Genomic DNA, 22915 nt, shown 5'->3' on the forward strand with positions numbered 1-22915 from the left:
GTATACTCTGCTATCTATTCCGTAAAGGAAAATGAAGAAATTGGACCCAGAACATATTGGGCCCGCAGCAAGTAGCATTATGGGGAAAAGACCTCTGTTTGGTGTTCATCAAAAGACTGGATGGGCTGCAAAAAATGGGTGTGTCAAGAGCATCTCAGTTTTTGTCAGAATAATGGTTTGGGGCAATCTACAATATGTGACAGTCCCAGAAATTTTTTCTGTTTGAGTTAAAAAGAACATCTTTAAAAAGACCACTAAATGGGGGCGCCTGGGTGGCTCAGTGGTTAAAGCCTCTGCCTTCGGCTCGGGTCATGATCCCAGGGTCCTGGGATTGAGCCTCACATCGGGCTCTCTGCTCAGCAGGGAGCCTGCCTCCTCCTCTCTCTCTCTGCCTGCCTCTCTGCCTACTTGTGATCTCTGTCAAATAAATAAAAATCTTTTTAAAAAAAAAAAAAAGGCCACTAAATGACCCCAACAACAGTCTTTGCCCAAGTGCTGTGAGCTTGGGTGGTCAGGGTTTCCATCCCAGGTGGGTCCCATGATAAAGGCAAAGGCCGACTCCCCACACCCAGTATGAAAAACCCAAGGAGGGGCACCTGCCTGGCTCAGTTAGTGGAGCATCTGAGTCTTGATCTTGGGGTCTTGCATTCAAGTCCCACATTTGGTATACAAATTACTTTAAAAAAATGAAACAATTCAAAAAATAACAATATAAAAATAAAAACCTTTCCTTTAAAAAAAAGCACAAAAATCAAAGAGATGGTGATAATTCTGCAGGACAGGTGAAGGCATTCAGTCATCACTACATCATTTGCTATTTAAAAACAATCAACAAGCCTGTGAGCTCAGTCTATGTGATGATGCATTTGAGTTGAAACTGGGACCCAAGCCCTCTTTGTCTGCATTCACTTTGCCTCCATTGCAGACAGTCAGTGCTGGGGAGGTCCCTGCTGGGTTCCCTGATGTTTGATTGCAGAATGAGGCCAACTAGAGCATGGCCACATCACTGGTTTCCATATTTGGACTTTGAGCTATAAAGTACTTCCAATGCCTCTCATTCTCAAATCCTCAAAAGATTTCATTATCTTTGGATCTTTTGTGACCTTTCTTTTGAGTCAGCCTGGGTTCCTGTCTCAGTTCTGTCACCTATGAGTTATGTAACCTTGGGCAAGTCACTTGTGTCTCTGTTTCCCTATCTAGAAAATTGGGGGGGAGGCAGGTTGATGATCACAGCACTATGGACAAGTTGCTTGTGCCTCAGTTTCCTTATCTGTAAAATAGTAATATTGAATGGATTAATATATTGCAAAGCACCTATAACAGTACTGTACACAGACCAAGTATTTAAATTGTCATTACTATCCTTTTGGCTTATTTGATGTATTAGGAGGCTAAGTGTGGATTAATTCTAGTGAGTGCTTTATCCAAGTTAATTCTTGGAGGCGGAGCTGCATTTAGAGTACTGCCCATCAGCTGGTTAGCTAATTCCCAAGAAAGGATGGGCTGCTGCGTTGCGTTCCCTTCTCAGGCAGTCTGTACCACGAGCTACGAATTCAAATGCTGCCAGAGGCAGAGGAAGAAATATAGAAGATTCAGAGAAGCTGGGTATGTGCTTGTGAAACAGTAAAGGAATTGCTTTTCTCTTTAAAAACAAAAACAAACAAACAAAAAAAACCACATTTTTTCTTTCTAATTTTTCTCCAAACAAGAGGGGCTTTTTTTAAAAAAATTTTATTTTTTATAAACATATATTTTTATCCCTAGGGGTACAGGTCTGTGAATCGCCAGGTTTACACACTTCACAGCACTCACCATAGCACAAACCCTCCCCAATGTCCATAACCCCACCCCCCTTCTCCCAACCCCCCTCCCCCCAGCAACCCTCAGTTTGTTTTGTGAGATTGAGTCACTTATGGTTTGTCTCCCTCCCAATCCCATCTTGTTTCATTTATTCTTCTCCTACCCCTTTAACCCCCCATGTTGCATCTCTACTTCCTCATATCAGGGAGATCATATGATAGTTGTCTTTCTTCGATTGACTTATTTCGCCTAGCATGATACTCCAAGAGGGGCTTTTTAGGCTGTCTTTTACTTTGTCACTTTTGATGGAGGTCCGGGAACAGATAAATATTTTTCTTTTTCTTTCTTTCTTTCGTTCTTTTTTTTTTTTTTTTTTTTAGATTTTATTTATTTATTTGACAGAGAGAGAGAGTATAAGCAGTGGGGAGCAGCAGGCAGAAAGAGAGGGAAAAGCAGGCTCACTGAGCAGGGAGCCCAATACGGGACTCCATCCCAGGACTCTGGGATCATGACCTCCGCCAAAGGCAGATGTCCAACAACTGAGCCACCCAGGCACCCCAAGAAATATTTTTCTTCTAGTAAAACAAATTATGTGAACGTACAAAAATAAATGACATCTAAAAGTATTGGCAATCGATGTGGTATATCCATTTTAGGGACAACAGGCAGTATGGGGACTGGACGAGCCAGGAGACCCCTGCTCAGTCTAAAAGGATGGCGACATTTCTCTGGTTTTTTATTACCATCGAAGGCTAAGGAGCTGGTGTTATTAACTCTTCAGTTTTTCCAGGGAAGCCCCAAATCTCATTTTTATAGAAGAGTTCCTATTTTTTTTTTAAGATTATTTATTTATTTATTTGAGAGAGAGAGAGAGCACGAGAGGGGAGAAGGTCAGAGGGAGAAGCAGACTCCCCACGGAGCTGGGAGCCCGATGCGGGACTCGATCCTGGGACTCCACGATCATGACCTGAGCCGAAGGCAGTCGCTTAACCAACTGAGCCACCCAGCTGCCCCGAAGAGTTCCTATTTTTAAATATAGACTCAAAGCATACCTCTGAATTCAGTTCTCAGGCTGCTGGTTTGCAACCCCTGGTCCACACGGTGTGGAATCTCCATATGCTAATGTCATATATTCAGGGATTTCAGCCAGAATTGAGAAGTCTTGTCCACTGTGCAAAATTAGAGAGAAATCCTCTCTGTATTTTAGAGAGGACTGCCCTTGTTCATTGGGTAAGTAAGCACAGACTTCTGATTCCATTCCCAAAACGCTCAACTTTGAGTGAATGAAGAGCATTGCTCCGTGATTCAGATGCTCGCCTGAAAGCTTATGTTGGAGAGTAGCAGGCTAAGTAAGGCTAAGTAATATCCCCCAGAGATAACAGGTGCCCGGAACCTGTGAGTGTGAGTGTTACCTTGTATGGCAAAATAGACTGCAGATGTGATTTCATGAAGGGATCGGAGGTAAAGAGGGCAGCCTCGATTATCCGGCGGGCCCTAAATGCAACAACAAGTTCTCATAAGACAGAAGCGGAGAGAGGTTTGACATCACCCAGAGGAGAAGGCAATGGAACCACAGAGACAGAGACTGGAGCCATGCGGCCAGGGCCAAGGAAGGCCAGCGGCCACCAGAAGCTGGAAGGGACAAGGAAGGGATTCCCTCTGGAGCCTATGAAGGAAGCGCCTCCACCTTGATCTCAGCCCACTGAGAAGCTCAGTACTGGTTTCAGACTCTGCCCTCCAGAACTGTGAAAGAATAAATGTCTGTAGCTTTCAGCCACCAGGTTTATGGTAGTTTGTTACGCCAGCCATGGGAAATAAACATAGCTGGTATAGAAAACTTTTTATATTTTTTTAAAGAGTTTATTTTTTTGTCAGCATATGGGCAAATGGCATGTCCTCAGAAATTAGCCATGATTTCAAGATCAGTGACCTAACACCTGGAGAGTCCTAGCCAGTGGTTCAAAATGACTTCTTTTTACTTGGGCATCTCTAGCATCCTTGTGGTCTCCACCCCTCCCACCCCTGCCCTGTCTTCTACTCACTGTGTGTGTTCTACCTCCCCAGCTAGACGGGAAGGTCCTAGAGGCCAGATCTACTTCCTTCAGCTCTTTGGATCTTGTCTCAGAACTGAGCATAGTGCCTTGTTCATAATTTTTCACCCATGTGATATATTGTGGATACTTTAATTTTTTGAGCATATTTCAGATATTCCTGTAAATCTGGAATAAATATATACTTTTTAAATAAATAAATACTTTTTAAAAAAGATTTATTTATTTATTTGAGAGAGAGAGAGAAAAAGAGGAGGAGGTGGGGGGGGCAGAGGAAGAGGGAGAGACAATCTTAAGCAGACTCTGAGCTGAGCGCAGAGCCTGACACAGGGCTTAATCCCAGCGCGCTGAGATCATGACCCAAGCCAAAACCAAGACTGCACCACCCAGGTGCCCTTAAATATTTGTATACTTCTATAAAAATATAAAAATATATATTTCACATATTTCTGTATTGTGCAGCAAAAATGTGGGTAAACCTCACAAGAAATTGTAAAATTTTTTACCAACTGTACAGAACCCCAAAGTAGAAACTGTCTTCTATTTATGTAGTGAGATCTCAATAGAATGACTTAGAGACACGGTGTTGTGGAGAGGAGCCGACGTGATGGACTTGAGAGCAAGCAGAATGATATGACTATGATTTTTATACTAAGTTGAGACTCAAGTTAGCTACAGTTAAAAACATAGTTTAGCTTCATGGCTTTTGTTCTAAACAAGCATTCCAAAATACCGAGTTAATAAAATACATTAAGTACCCAACTTTTTATTTCACATATGCATTTTACACATTTGATGTGGTCTGGTTTTTTTTTTTTTTTAAGATTTATTTATTTATTTATTTGACAGAGAGAGAGCCCAAGTGGGACTCAATCCCAGGACCCTGAGATCATAAACTGAGCTGAAGGCAGAGGCTTAACCCACTGAGCCACCCAGGACCCCCAGTCTGCTTTTTTTTTTTTTTTTTAAAAAGAACTGACTCGGTAGATGTGGATGTCTCTCAAGCATCAAAGAGTATCAATTAGTATGCTGAAACTGCTTTCCTATTAAAACTCAGACTGAGAGTCCTGTGATTTCCTTGGTTGCCTTTAACTTAAGCTCCCTTGTTCCATGTGGTAAGTTTCACTATCAGTAACGTACAGACCACGTCCCACGTGGGCGTCAGGACAGTCTTGTCTGTTGGGCCATTATGAGAGGATTTGCAGAATCTGGGTTTCGGTGCCAGCTGTAAAGAGTACTTGTCTGGGAAAACCATCCGCTTAACATGGAGGGACCCTCAAGGCCCAAGAGAAGTTGGGTTTAGATAAATCCTGGGGAGAAGAAGGAAGCCCAGTCCCAGCTGGCTGGTTGTCCAACAACCCTGAGTGACACCCAGGGCCATTTTTGGACACTCATCCTCATTTCACTCCAAGATTTGTAGTCACTTGTTATTCCAAAATAGAAGCTGATCATGGTGGATGGAAAATGAACCTTAGGCTAACAGAATTACTTCTTCTAATTTGTTTCCACCTATATTCCTCTTGCAGTCTTCAAAACCGTGCTAGCAACAGAAGTTTAATCAATCGATTGATTGAACTATCACCTCCTGTGTAGATAGAACTCTGTGTTTTGTCTCTTAAGTCGGAGTAGCATTAGTCTACTGTATCCAGAATGCTTTCCACTGTACTCGATGGATATCTAACATTGGCCTCAGCAGCAAAGACCTTTAATTAGGTCATATAATGAGAAATCTAAGGCTGATAATTTCAGAGATCATGCAGGAGCCCAATGCTATCATCACAGACTCAGCCTCTTTCTTTCTTTCTTCTTATCCTTTCTGAGCAGACAGGATTCTCATGTTGAGAGTTGATTTCTCATATTCACTGGAAGGCTGTCTCAGGCCAAAATATTATAGTTTTATGCAACCATGCTTAAGGCAGAAACATAGGGCAACCTCTTTGTCAGCTGTCTATCAGGTAGGACATTCCTTCTCAGAAGACTTTGTCTTTCCCTTACCAGCTCATTTTCCTTTCCAGCTTATGAGTGAGAGCCATAGTCCCATTCCTAAACAAATGTCAGTGGCAAGTGGGATTGCTTTGCTTGGCTTAGCTGGACCAGAGTTCATGCCCTGGGGCTGTGGTAGGTGGCTGCCATCCCCGATCATGTGGGATCCTGAATAAAATCAGGGTTTTGAAAATTAAGCAAGAAGGGCAGCATTGCTATAGGGTAGATCAGCAAAGGCATCCGCTGCCTCTCCCTTCTTTTTTCTAGTGCATTGTCCATTGCCTTGTTGTTTTCCCAGAGCAGCAGTGAGATTTTGTTCAGTTTCAGATGATGACATGAGTCATCATATTCGGGCCACCACAGAAATGGTGAACAACTGAAAATACTGATCTCAAATGTATTTAACCACTTCCTGCTGGGATGTGCTCAGAACTGACTGTGGGTGGACTGAAACTTCTTGTGTAATGCTTATTTGAATAATACCACTGCATTTTTTTAGTATGGGAAATAATTCACCAGAGTACAGAGCAGCAAGCTCAGACAGTTGTCATGGTCCTGTTCTCTGGATCCAGACGTAGTGCCACCAATCCCTCACTCTTATGCCCCTTTGTACACTTGAAACAATGATCTTGGCTCCCCAGGTCTCTTTTACTTCAGGTATCTTTTCTTCACTTACTCTGGTTGTGCTTTTATGTAGGCCCTTTTTATGTTCTTTAATGTCTGTCTGGAAGTTTGTCACCCAAAGGTGAAATGACCAGAGTCGTGCAATGTATCAACCTTGTCTGAATGCTGTGTTCCTAGTAAGAGTTCCAATCACGCATTACCTTTGGAATAAATAAAATAAACAACCTTAGATCTACTAGAGCTGTCTGCTGAGCATCCGAGCATCTCCAGTGGGAGGTTTTGTACATACCTCAAATCCTACACCTTAGAACACAGAACCATCATCTCCACACCTTGTCCAAGCAGCACATGCACACACATTACATATTCCAAAGCTGTCTCTCCTGTACCTAAGAGTCAGCCAGTCCAGAGCCTTTGTTCAGGCCTTCAACATGTATCACATGGACTACTGCAAACTCTCCAGACCAGTCTCTCTGCCTCTAGTCTCTCTGTTCTAACATCTTTGTGGTCTCCAGAGAGACCTTTGTTGTGCCATTTCCCTGCTTAAAAGCCCTGGAGAGTTCCTCTCTGCACTGCAAGACCAAAATCCTCCGTGACAAATATAACCCCTTTGCAACTGGGCCCCAACCTGACTTTCTAGGCTTGTTCTGCCAAGTCCTTACTGCCCTCCATGGTCTTGATGCCTTAGTCTCCTACTTCACCACCTGGTTGCACGTTAGGGTCACCTAGAGAGCTTTCTTAACTACTGAAACTCGTTCCCCACCCCTGACCTGACCTTTAGAGGTGGGGCCTGGGCATCAGTATTTGTTAAAAGGTGATTCTAATGTTCCGCCGGGGACGAAACCACTGGGCACTTGCCAAAGGCCTGTACCACTAACCTTTGCACATAGGTTGCATTTTGCACACTGCTCCATTTCTAATTCCTTTCTCTCCCTTTTATGTATAGTAAAACTTGGCTCATTCTTCGAAACCTCAGTACTGCCTCTTCTCTGAAGGGTCGTCAAATCCCTCCCTCCACACGAGAGCTGGTTGCTCTCTCTACCATGTTCTCATAATACTTTCTACATTTTTCATGATCGTGTCAGTTGTGAGTTACTTAAGGAAGGACCCTTACCTTATGCATAGTATGCCCCAAAAGCCTCGCATAATACTTAGCAGTAAAGCTTCAAGAAAATTCTACATTGTCAACCTGACATCAGTGCCTGAAGAGACACTAGTCGGATCCATTGTACAGTTACCATGTAATCACCTAAAATAGTGTGAGGTTAAAGAGCAGCCAGCATAGCATGGTGAGAGTCAAATGTTGCTAGAATAATTGAATTTTGTTCTATGATGATAGGACAAACTGTAACAAAGAGAAGTTGTGAGGGCGGCTGTGTGTTAAATGAATGACTCACTCTATCTTGACTTCACTAAAGTTCTTAGTTCTTTCACAAATGGCTTTCTCAATGATAATCTAGAAGCATTGTCCCAGTTATACAATTTAATTGTATGAAGAGGTAGTGGAACATTAACTACCAACGAAAGATGTCTACAATTAATAATTTATAGATATGAATAAGTAAAATAATGCCATTGCAAAAAAAAAATGTAGGGAAAGCCCACATGCTACTGGAATGTACATCGTTATGAAGTTTGGTCACCACAGCTCATCAAGGGGATGGAGAAATGTGCGAGGACTCAGAGATGAATGCCAAAAGATAATTAAAGGAGTGGAAAAAGGTCCTATGAGGAAAGGTTGCATAATTAAAGCAGAAGGCTGAGAGACACACATTTGATTACAATTTCACGTAGACACACATATTTGTGGGATACTCTCTTTTATATCAGCAACAAAATGAAGCATGAAGAATTAGCTTAAATTAGAAAAGGAAAGTTTTAGTTGGATATAAAGAAAAATATTCTCATTAACTGGATTACAAAATACAAATCTGGTCATGTTATTCTTAAGTTAAAAAGAAAAAAAAATACAAAAAGCTTAGGGCACCTGGATGGCTTAGGTGGTTAAGCATCTACCTTTGACTCAGGTGTGGTCCTGGGGTCCTGGGATCAAGCCCCACTTCAGGATCCCTGCTCAGTAGGAAGTCTGCTTTTCCCTCTCCCTTGGTCCCTCCCCCTGCTTGTGCTCTCACTCTCTCGGTCAAATAAATAAATAAAATCTTTTAAAATTAAAAAAAAAAAAACCAGATAGAGGTAAATATGAAAAAGGAGAGAACAAAGAGTCAAAAATTGCTTATGTTGTGGTTCAAGTACTCTTTCTGTGTTGTTTTGAAATACAGCCATGTTGTATGATAGTGTTCTAATATTAGTTTTTATTGAATAATTCTACACTTGTATATCTTAAGCTGAAGTTTGCAGTAGGTATCTTTTTAAAGATTCTCTTCCTCTACCATTTTGAGAACTTTTAAAACTTCAAAGTAGAATAATTTCAAACATACAGAAAACTTGCAAGAATAGTGCAAAGAATACCCATATACCTTTACCCAGATTTACCTTTTGTTAACATTTTACCCCATATGTTCCCTCTGTCTTTACACTCACACCATTCCCTGCACACACCCCCCCCCCCAATCTTTTTGTTCTACCCAATTGAGAATAAATCGTGTACATCGTGGTCCTTTACTTATAAATCCTTCAGGGTATGTTTTCTAAAAATAAGACCATGCTCTTACAGAACCACAGGACAGGTATCAACTTTAGGGACTTTAGCAGATGAAATAAGTTCACCTCATCTACCATCTATATTCCAGTCTTCTCCATTGGCCCAATGATGTCCTTTGTAGCGTTTCATCTCCTTTGGTACAGGATCCAGTCAAAGCCTATGTTTTTCAAAATGGCATCTAAGGCGCTCCACAAACAAAACTCTGGGGTTCACTCTCCCCAGTTCCAAGCTCCCCACCTTTTCCTTCCTCCCAGGTTGATGCCTTTGTTTCTGCTCCTTGAACTGCTAGAATGTTTGACCTTACCAAACACCTACTTTTCTTGTTCTCTCAAGCTCTGTCTTCTGTGAAGACTTTGCATATGCCCTTTCTCAGCTCAGATGGAATTGACCCAACTGGAAGTCAGCAGTGCAGCGGGCGGGTGTCCCTTTAACCTTGCCAATGTCCTGAACCCGAAATGTAAGCATACTTGAAATATCTTAGTGCATATTCATGAGTACCTATCTGGGCCCACACACTGTGTACCCTTATCCCCCTGCCATGAGACTCTAAGAGCTTTGAAAAAAGGAACAATACTTTATATTCCTTGTATCCTCAGGCTGGAACATAGGGTCTCTCACACAGGAGGGGCTTTATAAGTATTTATTAATCAGCAGTAGAAGATGTCACTGTAAAGAGCTGCTGTAGGAAGTTGCAGGGAGTTTGAGCTTGTCAGAGTTCAAGAGGAAGGAACATGCGCCTTTGATCAGGGGCCTCAAAATGGCTCTGAGGGAGGGGAATAAGTTTGGGGTGGGACAGTTTGTTCTCTGAAAGGTCTCCAGTTATAGAGTGTGATGAAATCAGATATAAGCTTTACATTTAAAGCTTACCAAAGACCTGCACAACCTTTGCAAGAACAGACTGGATTTTTTTTTTCACCCATCCCCCCACCCACCTCCCCTCTGACAACCACAGTTCTTTATATTTAAGACTCTGTTTTTTGGTCTCTTTTTGTTTTGGTTTGTTTCTTAAATTCCACGTATGAGTAAAATCATATGGTATTTGTCTTTCTCACACTGACTTCTTTCACTTAGAATTATACTCTCTGGGTCCATCCTTGTCAGAAATGACAAGATTTCATTCTTTCTGATGACTGAGTAATATTCCATTGTGTGTATATAGCACATCTTTATCCATCTGTCAGTGGATACCTGGACTACCTCCATATATTGGCTATTCTAAATAGTGCTGCAGTAAATATAGAGGTGCATATATGTTTTTGAAATCAAGTTTTTGTTTTCTTGGGGTAAATACCCAGTAGTGCAATTACTGGATCAGAGCAATTCTATTTTTAATTTTTTGAGGCACCTCCATGGTGTTTTCCGCTGTGGCTGTGCCAGTTTGCATTCCCACCAACAGTGCATGAGTGTTCCTTTTTCTCCACATCTTTGCCAACACTTGTTGTTTCATGTGTTTATAATGTTAGCCATTCTGAAAGGTGTGAGGTGATATCTTGGTGGTGGTTTTGCTTGGCATGTCCCTGATGATGAGTGATGTTGAGCACCTTCTCATGTGTCTGTTGGTCATCTGGATGTCTTCTTCGGAAACATGTTTGTTCAGGTCCTCTGCCCATTTTTAGTTCGTTTGGTACTGAGTTGTGTAAGTTCTTTATATATTTTGGATATTAACCCCTTATCAGATGCATCATTTGCAAATAGCTTCTCCCATTTAGTGGAATATGACTGGATTTATGTTTTTAAGATTTTATTTTAAAAAGCTTTTAATGTAATCTCTACCCCCAATGTAGGGCTCAAACTTAAACAACTCTGAGATCGAGAGTCACATGCAGCTGGGTCTCATAATAAATAAATCTCCTGGATTTGTTGATTTATTTATTTTTATTTTGTGGGTTTTTTTTTTTTTTAAGATTTTATTTATTTATTTGACAGAGACATAGCAAGAGAGGGAACACAAGGAGGGAGAGTGGGAGAGAGAGAACCGGGCTTCTCACTGAGCAGGGAGCCTGATGTGTGGCTCGATCCCAGGACCCTGGGATCATGACCTGAGCTGAAAGCAGAAGCTTAACGACTGAGCCACCCAGGCGCCTCTCCCGGATTTATTTTTAAATTCTGAACTAATTTTGGACTTCCAGAAGAGTTACAAAAAACCATACAGAAAATTCCTAGAAATCCTTCACCTAGCTTCCCCTAATATTAACAAGTTCTCTAACAAAAGAACAATGATCAAAACCAAGAAATTAGCATTGGCACATTGCTATTAACTAAGCTACAGACCTGATTTAGATTTCACAAACTTTTCCACTAATGTCTTTTTTCTGTTCCAGGGTCCTATTCAGGATCCCACATTGCACTTAGCTGGTCACATCTCTTTAATTACCTCCAATCTGTCACAGTTCCTCAGCCTGTCCTTGCCTTTTATGATCTTGACACTATTGAAGACTATAGGTCATTTGTAGAATGTCCCTCGTTTTGGATTAGTCTGAAGTTTTCTTATGAATAGAATGAGGTTCTGCATTTTTTATAAGAATACCATGGAAGGGAGATGCCCTTCTCATAACACATATTCAGGGTTCATGAGGTTGTAAGTTTTATAAATGGTGATACTGAATTTGATTGCTTTGGGTAAGAAAGATTCTGCTGGATTTTTCCCTATGGAGTTACCATCTTTCCCTTTGAAGTTAATAAGCATCTTAGAGATACTTCAAAACTATGTAAGTATCCTGTTTCTCCTCAACCTTTCATCCACTCATATTTGCATCCATCAGGACTGTTGTCTGCAACAAATCTTACTGTGGTATTTGCCTAACAGTGAATTTTTTATTTCCCTCTTTCCTTCTGCTTTTATTGATTGGAATTCTTCTGGAAGGAGAAGCTGCGTGGACTGGATTTAGATGCAGAAGTTCACATACTTCTAATGAGTATTTTCTGATCTTTTGATTTTTCAGATAATTAGTTTGACAGCCTTATTTTCCTCAAGAGTGCCTGGTAGGCTCAGTTGGTAGAGAATGCGACAACTCTTGATGTCAGGGTCATGAGTTCAAGCTTCATGTTGCACGTAGAGCTTACATTAAAAACAAAACAAAACAAAACCATAAAAACCTTTATTTTCGTATTTATAATTTATTATTGTTTATGTAAAAGCATTGCAATCACTTATTACTACATTTTCTTTATTATAGGCAGATTGAATGACTCAATTTTATAAATTGCAAAACCATAATTTGTTATTAAAGAAAACATAACTGAATGACTTTTAAAAGGGCACACCCTACATACAGGCCTTAAGAAATTCGTTGTTCCTTGTTTAGCTTCTGTATGTCTAGTAGTAAAAATAATACTGTTGATGCCTTGCCACAAATAGTCCGTGGAGCACATGTAAATTCTGTATCGGGAGAACTTTAATTTTAACATTTCTTGGCTTTGTTACATTGTAAATCGTAGCAGAATTACGCAGAACACGGTATATTTAGTACAGATTTTTGTAGCTCGGCAATTTTTCTCGACCGTAGTTTTCATGCCGTGTTTGCCCACAGTGGCTGGTCAGCAGAAAAGCATTGAATTGCAACTGATTCATTTCTGAGTCAGTGATAAATTCACTTTCCAAGAGTGGTATCTCTCATCTTATAAAAATTAAAAAGAGCCTTATTTAGGCCAGAGGTTGGTAAACTTTTTCCATAAATGTCCAGATCATAAATATTTTAGGTTTTGTAAGCCATATAGTCCTTGTCACAACTGCTGAATTCTGCTCTTGTGTGTGAAAGCATCTGTAGACAATGTACAAATGAGTGGCCATAGCCATGTTCCAATAAAACTTTATTTACAACAACAGGTGGGGGGGGGTTGTCATTTGCTGAGCCCCGATTTAAACAATAAAAATACACAAATTTAAAAAAATGCACATTAGCAGTTACCCTTGTCTCGCATTTGTCTCTACAGGCAGAAGACTGATCTTTGAAAATATGTATTTGGGAGATAGTCACGTTCTATTGAATACCTTGTGCTGGTGCTGCCATCGAAAAATCTGGTTACACTCCGGGGAGGCCTGCCGCCTCTGCAGGACTGCACCGCCTCGGCCCTGAGATGAGTGTCCGGCCTGAGCGGGCACACCATGAATAGATACACAACGATCAAGCAACTCGGGGATGGAACCTACGGTTCCGTCCTACTGGGACGGAGCATTGAGTCTGGGGAACTGATTGCCATTAAAAAGTAAGTTTTATTCTCCACTTGTATCAGTTCATCTTCAACTCCACATTGTCAACATCATTTTAACTCTACCCTCTGCATTTCTCACTACTGAAAAATTTCTAAAGGGGGTGGGGAGGTAGGATGCATGGAGGAAAGTTTTTTTTTTTTTTTAAGACTTTATTTATCCATTTGAGAGAGAGTGAGAGAAGGCAGGAGAGCGGAGAAGATCAGAGGGAGAAGCAGACTCCCCGTGGAGCTGGGAGCTTGATGAGGGACTCAGTCCCAGGACTACGGGATCATGACCTGAGCCCAAGGCAGCTGCCCAACCGACTGAGCCACCCGGGCGCCCCTGGAGGAAAGTCTTAGACATTGATTTCTGTAGGCTAGGTAACTTTCGGCTCTGGAATGTTCATGGCAGAGGTCTTAAACACATCCCTACTTTAGATTTGCATACAGCACTAGTACTTTTTCAAAGGGTCTTATCCTAAAGAAAAGAAAATAAAACAAAGTGTTAGCCTAATGTGACATAATAACGAGCAGGTTTAGAAACATTCATTGGAGAGGAGATTGAAACTCGGAGAAGTTAAGTGACTTAATTTGGGTCATTTACACATGGTACACATGGTGGTAGTCTGGGGGCTGCTGTCTTCCTCTCCCCTGTTTACTTGCCCTTTGCAGTATGTATTAGTTATCTGTTGCTATGTTTAAAACTAAGAATTCATTGTTTAAGACTATACACATTTATGATCTCAGAGTTTAGGTGAGTTCTTTAGGGTCTCTCATGAGGCTGCAGTCAAGGTGTTGACCAGTGCCGGGGTCTTGGCAGAAGGCTGGACTGGGAAAGGATCCACTTCTAGGCTTACTCACGTGATTGCAGGCAGCATTCCATACCTCCCTCGTGGTTGCATTGTGGGCCTCTCCAAAGAACAGCTCACAACTTGGCATCTTGCTTCAAGATGGGGCCATGAAGGCCGTGAGAGAGGCTTCTACCAAGGTGGAAGTCCCATCTTTCTGCTTTTGTTAACTAATCCCAGAAGTGACCTCCTCTCAGGTTGTTGTATTCCACTGGTTAGAAACAGGTCATTGAAGGGGAGGCATTATCCCAGGCACTAGGAGGTGGGAGTCTTCAGGGACCATTTTAGGGCCTGCCCACCATACCCATCTATATCCAGTCACTTTCTCAACGTCTCCATCTGGATGCCCTGCAGGCACTTTGAACTCATTACATCCCGAACTGAGCTTTTATCCAACATTTTCCCTCTCTTGCCCCAAACCTGTTTTCCTTCAGTGTTCCCTGTCTTGAAAATGATACCACCATTCCTTCAAAACCTGCACATCCTCTTGACCTCCCTCTGGATGCCCAGCATTGGCCACCTAGCCCCGTAGATTCCGACTACTGTATATTTATCTGACCCACCTACTGCTCTGTGTTCACTCTGCCAATCTCCCACTCAACCCGTTATCATTTACCAGTTCTACCACTGGAATAATCTCCTCTCTAGGGTTCCTGAGTTCCGTTCTACTCCTCTCCATTCCAGTCTGAAGGGATTACTTTAAACACATGAATCTAATTGTCTAAAATCCTTTGCACCAAACACTGTGTCTCTGCTGCCCCATCTCATCACCTTGCCCCACCTGATTTCGGTGTGTTGCGGTGTACAGTTCTATGCCCACTACCAGGACCCTTACCCCCAAAAGCATATGGGAGATCTCAACTAGGGCACCCTCCATACCGACCAATAGAAGGCCCCCAGCAGGACTAAGCCCCAATTGCACACCTTGGTATCAGCTCAGTAACATACACTTTAATGGGCTTCCCATGTCTCTGTTTCCATTTTCCCTGGTCCTTGCTCTATCTTCCTGGAATCACCTCACAAATAAACCACCTGTACCCAAGTCCTTGCCTCACGCTCTGCTTTCAGAGGAACCCAAACCACAGCATTTTGCAATATCTTCCTATCAACTTTAGGAATCAAGCCCCCAATTTTTAATGTGACCTATAACGTGCTGCATCACTTGGCTGCTCCCTGTTTTCTTTAGTCTGACCTCCTGTCACTAACCCCCTGCTGACATCATTTTTGTCACTCTGGCCTTTCAGCTTCTTGAACTCATCAGATACCTTTTTTTTTTTTTAAGTCAAATACCTTCCCACACCTAACCTTCACATTGATATTCCCTGCCTCCTGCCTCCAGGGGCTAAATTCTGCTGCTCCTTCAGGTCTTAATTAAAACATCATCTCTTTCAGAAGTGCTTCCTGGGGGCGCCTGGGTGGCTCAGTGGTTAAAGCCTCTGCCTTCGGCTCAGGTCATGATCCCGGGGTCATGGGATCGAGCCCCGCATCGGGGTCTCTGCTCCACAGGGAGCCTGCTTCCCCCTCTCTCTCTGCTTGCCTCTCTGCCTACTTGTGATCTCTGTCTGTCAAATAAATAAAATCTTAAAAAAAAAAAAAAAAAAAAAAAAGAAGTGCTTCCTGATAGCCCAGACTAAATTCGGTTACTTTGGAATCTGCCCTCATGGTGTCCTGTGCCTTTCCTTCCTGGCACTCAGCACAGAAAGTGATGATTAATTGCCCACCCTCCTGCCACCGTGTGAGGCCCACGAGGGATGCCCCTCTCACCGTTGTGTCCCTAGTGCATGACAAAGCCCCTGCCATGAAGGAGAGGCTAAAGAATATTTGGGGCGTAAACTCCACCAGCGGACCATGTGACAGTGGGGACAGAGTGTGAGAGTGAGGTGGAAAGATTCAAGTTAGCCTCCCATTATCCAGCAGGAAGACCTTAGGGAAAATCACACGACTTCTCTGTTTCTTCATTTCCTTCCTTGTCCCGTCTGTTTCACCGGGGCTGCTGGAAGAGTCCAGTGAGACCATATGATTGCAGGGCGATGAGAGGTGGAACCTTGAAACTTGAGTTTCCAGTTAGCCTGTAGGGTTCTCTTTCTCTCCCCTCAGGCTATTGGCTGGGGTTGGCAAACAACCTCTGTACAGGGCCACACAGTAAATATTTTACGCTTGGCAGGCCACATGGTCTCGGCCCCAACACAGTTCTGCATTCCTGTAAAAGCAGCCATAGGCCACATGTACATGAATAAGTGTGGTTGTATTCCAATAAAACACTTTCTGGAAACTGAAATGTGAATTTCATAAAATTTTCACAAGTCGTGAATTCTTAATCTTCTTTTGATGTGTTTTCCCCAACTATTTAAAGAGATGGTGGGGTACAGATGGCCCATGGGCCATAGTTTGCCAGTCCCTGCACCAGAAGGTCTAGAACTGTGTTGTCCAACAGGGTAGCAAGTAACCATAGGACATTTAAATGTGAATTTTATTAAAAGTTGAGTTCCTATGTTATGCTAGCCATATTCCAAGTACTCTCTACCCAGATTTATGTAGTCTCGTGGCTACCATACTAGACAGCACAGAACATTCCCATCAATATAGAAAGTTCTGTTAGAAAGCTCTAGTCTAGATCAAAGAAGCCTGAGGGATTAGCCTCCAAGACAAGGTTAGCCAGTTTGTGATGGAGCAAGACAGCTGGAGAGGTCTTGCCCTGCCCTGCTCTGTACCACCTCTGGGAAATTTTGTGATGTAGGTTTGATTGCACTGCCAGATTTTAAAATGAATGTTTTGAATAGTATAATATTTGGTGGAAATTGAAACCAGCTTTAAGCACTACTCATTAGATTCAGAATGAAAACATTTTTTTGTTTTGTTTTGGGTTTGAGGTTTTTTGGGTTTTTTAGGTTTTGGGGTTTTTTGTTTATCCACCCTCCTCCCCCATCCCTGAATGAAACCATTTTTAAACAAGAAAGTTGAGCCTATTACTGAGAATAACACATTATTTGTTTCTTTGTTCTCTTTTAGAATGAAAAGAAAGTTTTATTCCTGGGAGGAATGCATGAACCTTCGGGAGGTTAAGGTATTTATTAATACACCAAGGAATAATTTATGTATGGTTGATTAAAATAACTTTATACCTGCTTAGATTTATGGTTGATAGTGTTAGTCATTCTGTTTGAATTGTTCCACTGATGCCAACAAAAGGGGGCAAATAACAACATTATACAACAAATAGCTCAAAGGAGAAGCTTGCTAAAATATTAAGAAATCTACTTTTTAAAATTTTGGTATATTACTGTTAACTAAACCACAGATTTATTCTGATCTCACACATTTCCTACTAACATTCTTTCCCTTTCCAAATGTCGTGAAATATACATATGTGAAATTTACCATATTACGAATTTGTAAGTGCACCATTCAGTGGTATTTATGACATTTGTATTGTATGGGCCTCACCTCCATCCACCTCCAGAACGCTCTTCATCTTGCACACCTGAAACTCTGAACTCGTTAAACAACAACCCCCACAATCCCTCTGCCCCTAGCCCTTGGCAAACACCCTTTTAATTTCTGTCTCTATGAAATTGACTGCTCCAGGCACCTCAGGTAAGGGGAAATCATACAGTAGTTCTTTCTTGTACCTGGCTTTTTGCACTTGGCGTCATGTCTTCAAGGTTCATGTCATAGCCTGGGTCAGAGTTTCCTTCCTTTTTAAGGCAAAATCCTAGTCAGTTGTAGGTATATGCCACGTTTTGTTGATCCACTCACCCGTTGATGGTCACTTGGGCTGCTCCTACCTTTCGGCTCTTGTGAACCTTCCCATTTCTTTAAGCTCTTCCTTTCCACTGGCTCCTTCTCTTCAGTCTCTAAATAAATATATGTACCCTCCATCCTCCCTGATCAACTGAGCAGCAAGCCTGGTGTGGGGCTCAATCCCAGGACCCCAGGATAATGACCTGAGCCAAAGACAGACATTTAACTGACTGAGCCACCCAGGCACCCCTCCAGTTCGTTTTCTTAGGCATTTTCTTGCCTGTAGTGTTGAGTGCTGTCTTCTCCCAGGGCTGTGTGACTGTGCTTTTTGCCCCACTGTCCTACCTCTTTTTTTTTTTTTTAAGATTTTATTTATTTATTTATTAGAGAGAGAAAGCATGAGAGGAGAGAGGTCAGCGGGAGAAGCAGACTCCCTGCTGAGCAGAGAGCCCGATGTGGGACTCAATCTTGGGACTCCAGGATCATGACCTGAGCCGAAGGCAGTTGCTTAACCAACTGAGCCACCCAGGAGCCACTGTCCTACGTCTTTCTTGCCTTTACCAAGTACTCTGTAGTTCACCCTTTACAGAGCAATGATTTCTCACATTTCATCCTTAGCGGTGTTCTCCTTTGCTCCAAGTCTCCTCCCGAGTAATTTCATTTACTTCCCTCACTTCAGTGGTCTCGTCAGATCTTTTATTCTTTGTAAACATTGGACCAGAGATTGATGAATGGCCACGTCCTGTTTAAATGTAGTTCTGTTGGAACACTTGTCCACTTACATACATATTGTCTATGGAGGATTTCATGCTTTGATAGCAAAGTTGAGTATTTGTGGCAGGGACCTAGATAGCCTAAAATATTTATATTCTGTCCTTTTAAGAAAAGTTTGCTGACACTTGCTTCAGGCCCACATATCCAACTGCTTCATGGATATCAGTACCTGAATTTTCTAGAATGTCTGCCTCCCCAGTGCTCCTATTTTCTCCCTCTTCTGCTAATGATCATTTACCCATTCACCCAGAAACTGCAGCTCACTGCAGGTGGCCTCTGTGACCTCACTTCCTCCACATCTCCTCCACCCAGTGTGCTGTCCCCAGAATGATCTCGGTGACATTCAGCTGCTCACACACTACCTACTGTTTCCTGAGACGATACTCTGAGCCAGGCAGCACATGCACTGTCTTTCATTTCATTCTCACAATTACCTCACGAGGAAACTGTTAGTACCTTGGGTTTGCTGCTGAGAACAGCTGCGACCCAGAGACTCAGTCATGTGCTTGAGGTAACAACAACTCTAAGGCCACAAAGCTTGGTTTCAGACCCACGTTTGTCAGGCTTCAAGGCGTATATATATACATCTGGCATCCAACCAGTATCTTCTCTGCCCACTTGCCCTGTTGGAGTCTTCTGGATGGGCTTCCTTCAGAACCAAACTGGGGCGGTTCTCGTCCCTCAGGCATAGACCACGCCATTCCACTCACACACCCATACCTAAGAAGGGCTTCTCTCCCGACATACCCTTTCCCTCCCACTGACTTCGTCAAGATGCTACTCTTCCTTCAGGTTACATTGAGAATAATACACTCATTGACCATTCAGTTTGCTGATCACTCCTTCTTGAAACATTTCCAAGTTGTCTCTGTTTCTTGTCTCTAAGTTGTCTCTAACTTGTCTCTGTCATTCTCTTGACCCTAATAAAATCTCCTTCATTCTGTTCTGTAGATTTTTGTATTCATATCCTCTCTTCTTAATTAGGTTGTTTGCCCCTTACAAGCAAGGACTGTGCCTCATGCCCCAGGGCACCCTTGAGGAGTAGTTCGTTGTAGTTTTGTTTGATTGTTAAGAACCTTCACCCAAATGGGGATCCACACTCTCCACTTGGACTGCTGACCTGGGTTTAATCTGCTATTTGTGCTTCTCAGCTCTAACTGTCCTGCCTCTTCCTCTCCTTGTAAACCTTCCCTGTGCCTAAATAAGATGCCTTCTCCCTGTAATGAGTCCCACGAAATCTCCCACACAGAATTCATCCCTTTTATATTAAACCAATAAAGGCTTTACTTATCCACGGGACTCACGCAGAAACAGCTATGAGCCCTGAACCAGTAATTCATTCTCAAAACATACGTCAGCCCAAACATTTAAGGTACTCTGCTCCTTACCTAGAATCCTCCTCTTGAAAAGCTTTAAAAAACCTACTTCCTTTTCCTCTGACTGAATTTGCCCAGTTGGTTCTGCGGCTCACCCGCTGGACATGCGTCAGCTGTGGTTGGGATGCATTTTAAGCGAATTGAAAAGGTGGCTGCAGGGTTGAATACTTAAGAGTTAAGCAATGTTTGTGTTTGTTACTCATGGAGAACCTGGAAATCAGCCTAACTAAAACAAGTAGTTGGCCTGGTTGGGTCATTCCAGAAGGATCCGGCCTTCGGTTGAGGACTTCCTGCCTGAGAGGCTCCTTGGCAGGAGTTTGTCTTTCAGGAAAGAGGCTTCAGAAGACTTTGATTTTGTTCTCATTCACTGGCCATATTTCCTCTCTCTTCCTTGTGGCTTGAAGTAACTCAATGTGTTTACAACACTCCCAAGCTGTCATTCCTTGGGTGCATTATTACTGGGTGTCCTTCTAGATTTGGATATTCATGTTCACCTTTTTGTCTTCAGCCACCGTGTGTATTTTACAAAAGAAGTGTTCTTTGGAAGGAAATTCAAAGATCAGGAGGGCTTTACAATGTATTATCATTGGAGTCACTTCTCTGTGAGGAGAAGGCTTTTGGAATTAAAGGGCTCATCCCACTGGCCCATGGCCCTTGGAGGCTCCCTTGCAGGAGACTGTTAATCAAATTCTGACCATCTGGTGAGCAAAGCTGCAGTTTCCCTGGCTGTGGTACATGAACAGGATCACTGCTCACGAACAAAAAAGTGTCCTCACTCACCATCAACAGAACTAATGATGCAAACAGAAAAAAGTTGACAGGTGGATGCGTCAGGAACAGGAGAACTGCACGTGCACAAGGGTAAAGAATCAGGTCACACCCCGTTTTCTGAGCCACCCTCGTTTCTCATCACCTGCCTGCCCTTTTTTGCCTTTGCTGTTCTTGAAAGCAGAGCTCTTTCTCCCTTCTCACCTTGGTGGGGTGGGGGGATGGGAGTGCTTTGCAATGAGATTTCTCCTCTTTTTTTTTTTAAGATTTTATTTCTTTGTTTGACACACACACACATACACATACACACAGAGAGAGAGAGAGAGAGAGAGAGAGGAACATAAGCAGGGGAAGCAGGAGAAGTAGAAGCAGGCTTCCCACTGAGCGGGAAGCCCGATGCGGGGCTCGATCCCAGGACTCTGGGAACATGACCTGAGCCGAAGGCAGACGCTGGATGACTGAGCTACCCATGTGCCCCGAGATTTCTCCTCTTCCCCCTTTCTCCTTTAAAACTCACATTGGTGGGGGATGGGCTAGATGGGGGTTGGGCATGAAGGAGGGGATTTGTTGGGATGAGCGCTGGGTGTTGCATGTGAGTGATGAATCACTAAATACCTCTTCTGAAAGCCAGTACTACATCATGTGTTAACTAACTTGAATTAAATAAAACATTAAAAAAAAAAACACCCATCGTAAGGACTGCTGTGTGCCTCATGGACACACATGAGTCCAACGAAGTTGAGAGCCTCGGGCTGTCAGCCTCTGTCTATGAGAACAATTTCCCGTTCAAAGCGTCTGCAGACTGTTGGCTGGTCATCTCGGCCCAGAGCAGCTGCCTTCTCTAATACTAAAACGATCAAAGCCTCAGCTTCCCATTGGTTCCCTTCTGGCCATTTTCATGGCATGAATTCCATCATCTGGAGGGAGTGGGCCTAAAATAGCCCAAGCCCATTGCCTGGTGTAGCAGGTGGCCAGAAATACCCGTCATGGTCAAGTACTTACTGGCTAGTCAGCTAATCACAATGGCTTTGCTACATGAAGTCATTATTGACTTCGGAGAAATACCATGTATTGTCAGTGAAATGGGAATTGTGGCATTTCTGTGGTTCTTCTGAAGAATTAGATGTTTCTTCCGAAGTATACGTGCCACTGCTTTTCTTTTCCAGCAACAGATTTCCTCTCATTTTCTTCTGTTTCTCCTTTCAGTCTTTAAAGAAGCTCAACCATGCCAATGTAGTAAAATTAAAAGAAGTTATCAGGGAAAATGATCATCTTTATTTTATCTTCGAGTACATGAAGGAAAATCTTTACCAGCTCATTAAGGAAAGGTACAGTTTGGTCTTCACGATCTTAGAAATAAAGACCACAAAGTACATGTGTTTTCTTTTTGCTTTTGTCTATCGTACTTAATGCTGCTTAGGCTTCCTTGTTGAAAGCCTCCCAGTGGATGAGGGGCCCAGCCCACATTCCTGCTCGGGAGGCCTCGGGATGGCTTCATAGAAGCGACTTTCAGTGTAGCCGTTTTCATGCTTCAATGGGTTATTCACCCAGAGAAGCTCAGAGATGGAACAGAAACTCTGCAGCTCTCCATTCCGACGAGGACATATGGACAGAGCAACTAGAGGTCAGGGTGTAATGGCCTCATTTATTCTGAGGCCTCCATCGAGAACTTGGTTTCTCGAACTTCCCTTCTTGCTGTACAGGGTGCAGGGGCTTACGTGCTGGGAAGAGGAAACTAATAACAAACTTGCCTGCGATGGTCATTTTGAACTTTTGAACTAAAGTGAGCCACATGGAACTTCTTGGGGATATTTTCTCAGTGGCAAATGAGCGCCATTCACAGCTTCTCTCTGAATGAACTCAGTCAATAAATACAGTCTTCACGGTCACCAACAGCAGAAAAGTGGCATGGTTTGCCCGACTTGGAGGGGAATACGGCACTATTCCCAACTATCTACTACATTTTGTAAGGACTTCATCTGGAAGACCTCAGATTTTCCCCATTACAAATTTTTCAAGTTTCATATTATGGAGAGAGAAGATTTTTATATGATAGATCAGAGGGTTTGGAGGGGTGGCTCCCATAAAATGTTTAAT

At 42.7% G+C, this 22915-nt stretch overlaps 1 protein-coding gene across 2 annotated transcripts in view; it reads left to right on the forward strand.

Annotated features, from left to right (window-relative positions):
- The window catches only part of CILK1 (ciliogenesis associated kinase 1), a 56347-nt gene that overhangs the window by 7915 nt on the left and 25517 nt on the right, over positions 1–22915 (forward strand). For both annotated transcript variants that reach the window (XM_032864525.1, XM_032864526.1), the window contains 3 exons: positions 13054–13326; positions 17169–17223; positions 22025–22146. In XM_032864525.1, the coding sequence (XP_032720416.1) occupies positions 13226–13326; positions 17169–17223; positions 22025–22146 (278 nt within the window). In that variant the 5' untranslated portion in view covers positions 13054–13225. The remainder of the gene's footprint in view (positions 1–13053; positions 13327–17168; positions 17224–22024; positions 22147–22915) is intronic.

This window comes from Lontra canadensis, unplaced genomic scaffold (genome assembly GCF_010015895.1).
Source record: "Lontra canadensis isolate GAN:19392208 unplaced genomic scaffold, GSC_riverotter_1.0 scaffold27, whole genome shotgun sequence".
In the NCBI taxonomy this organism is placed as follows: domain Eukaryota; kingdom Metazoa; phylum Chordata; class Mammalia; order Carnivora; family Mustelidae; genus Lontra; species Lontra canadensis.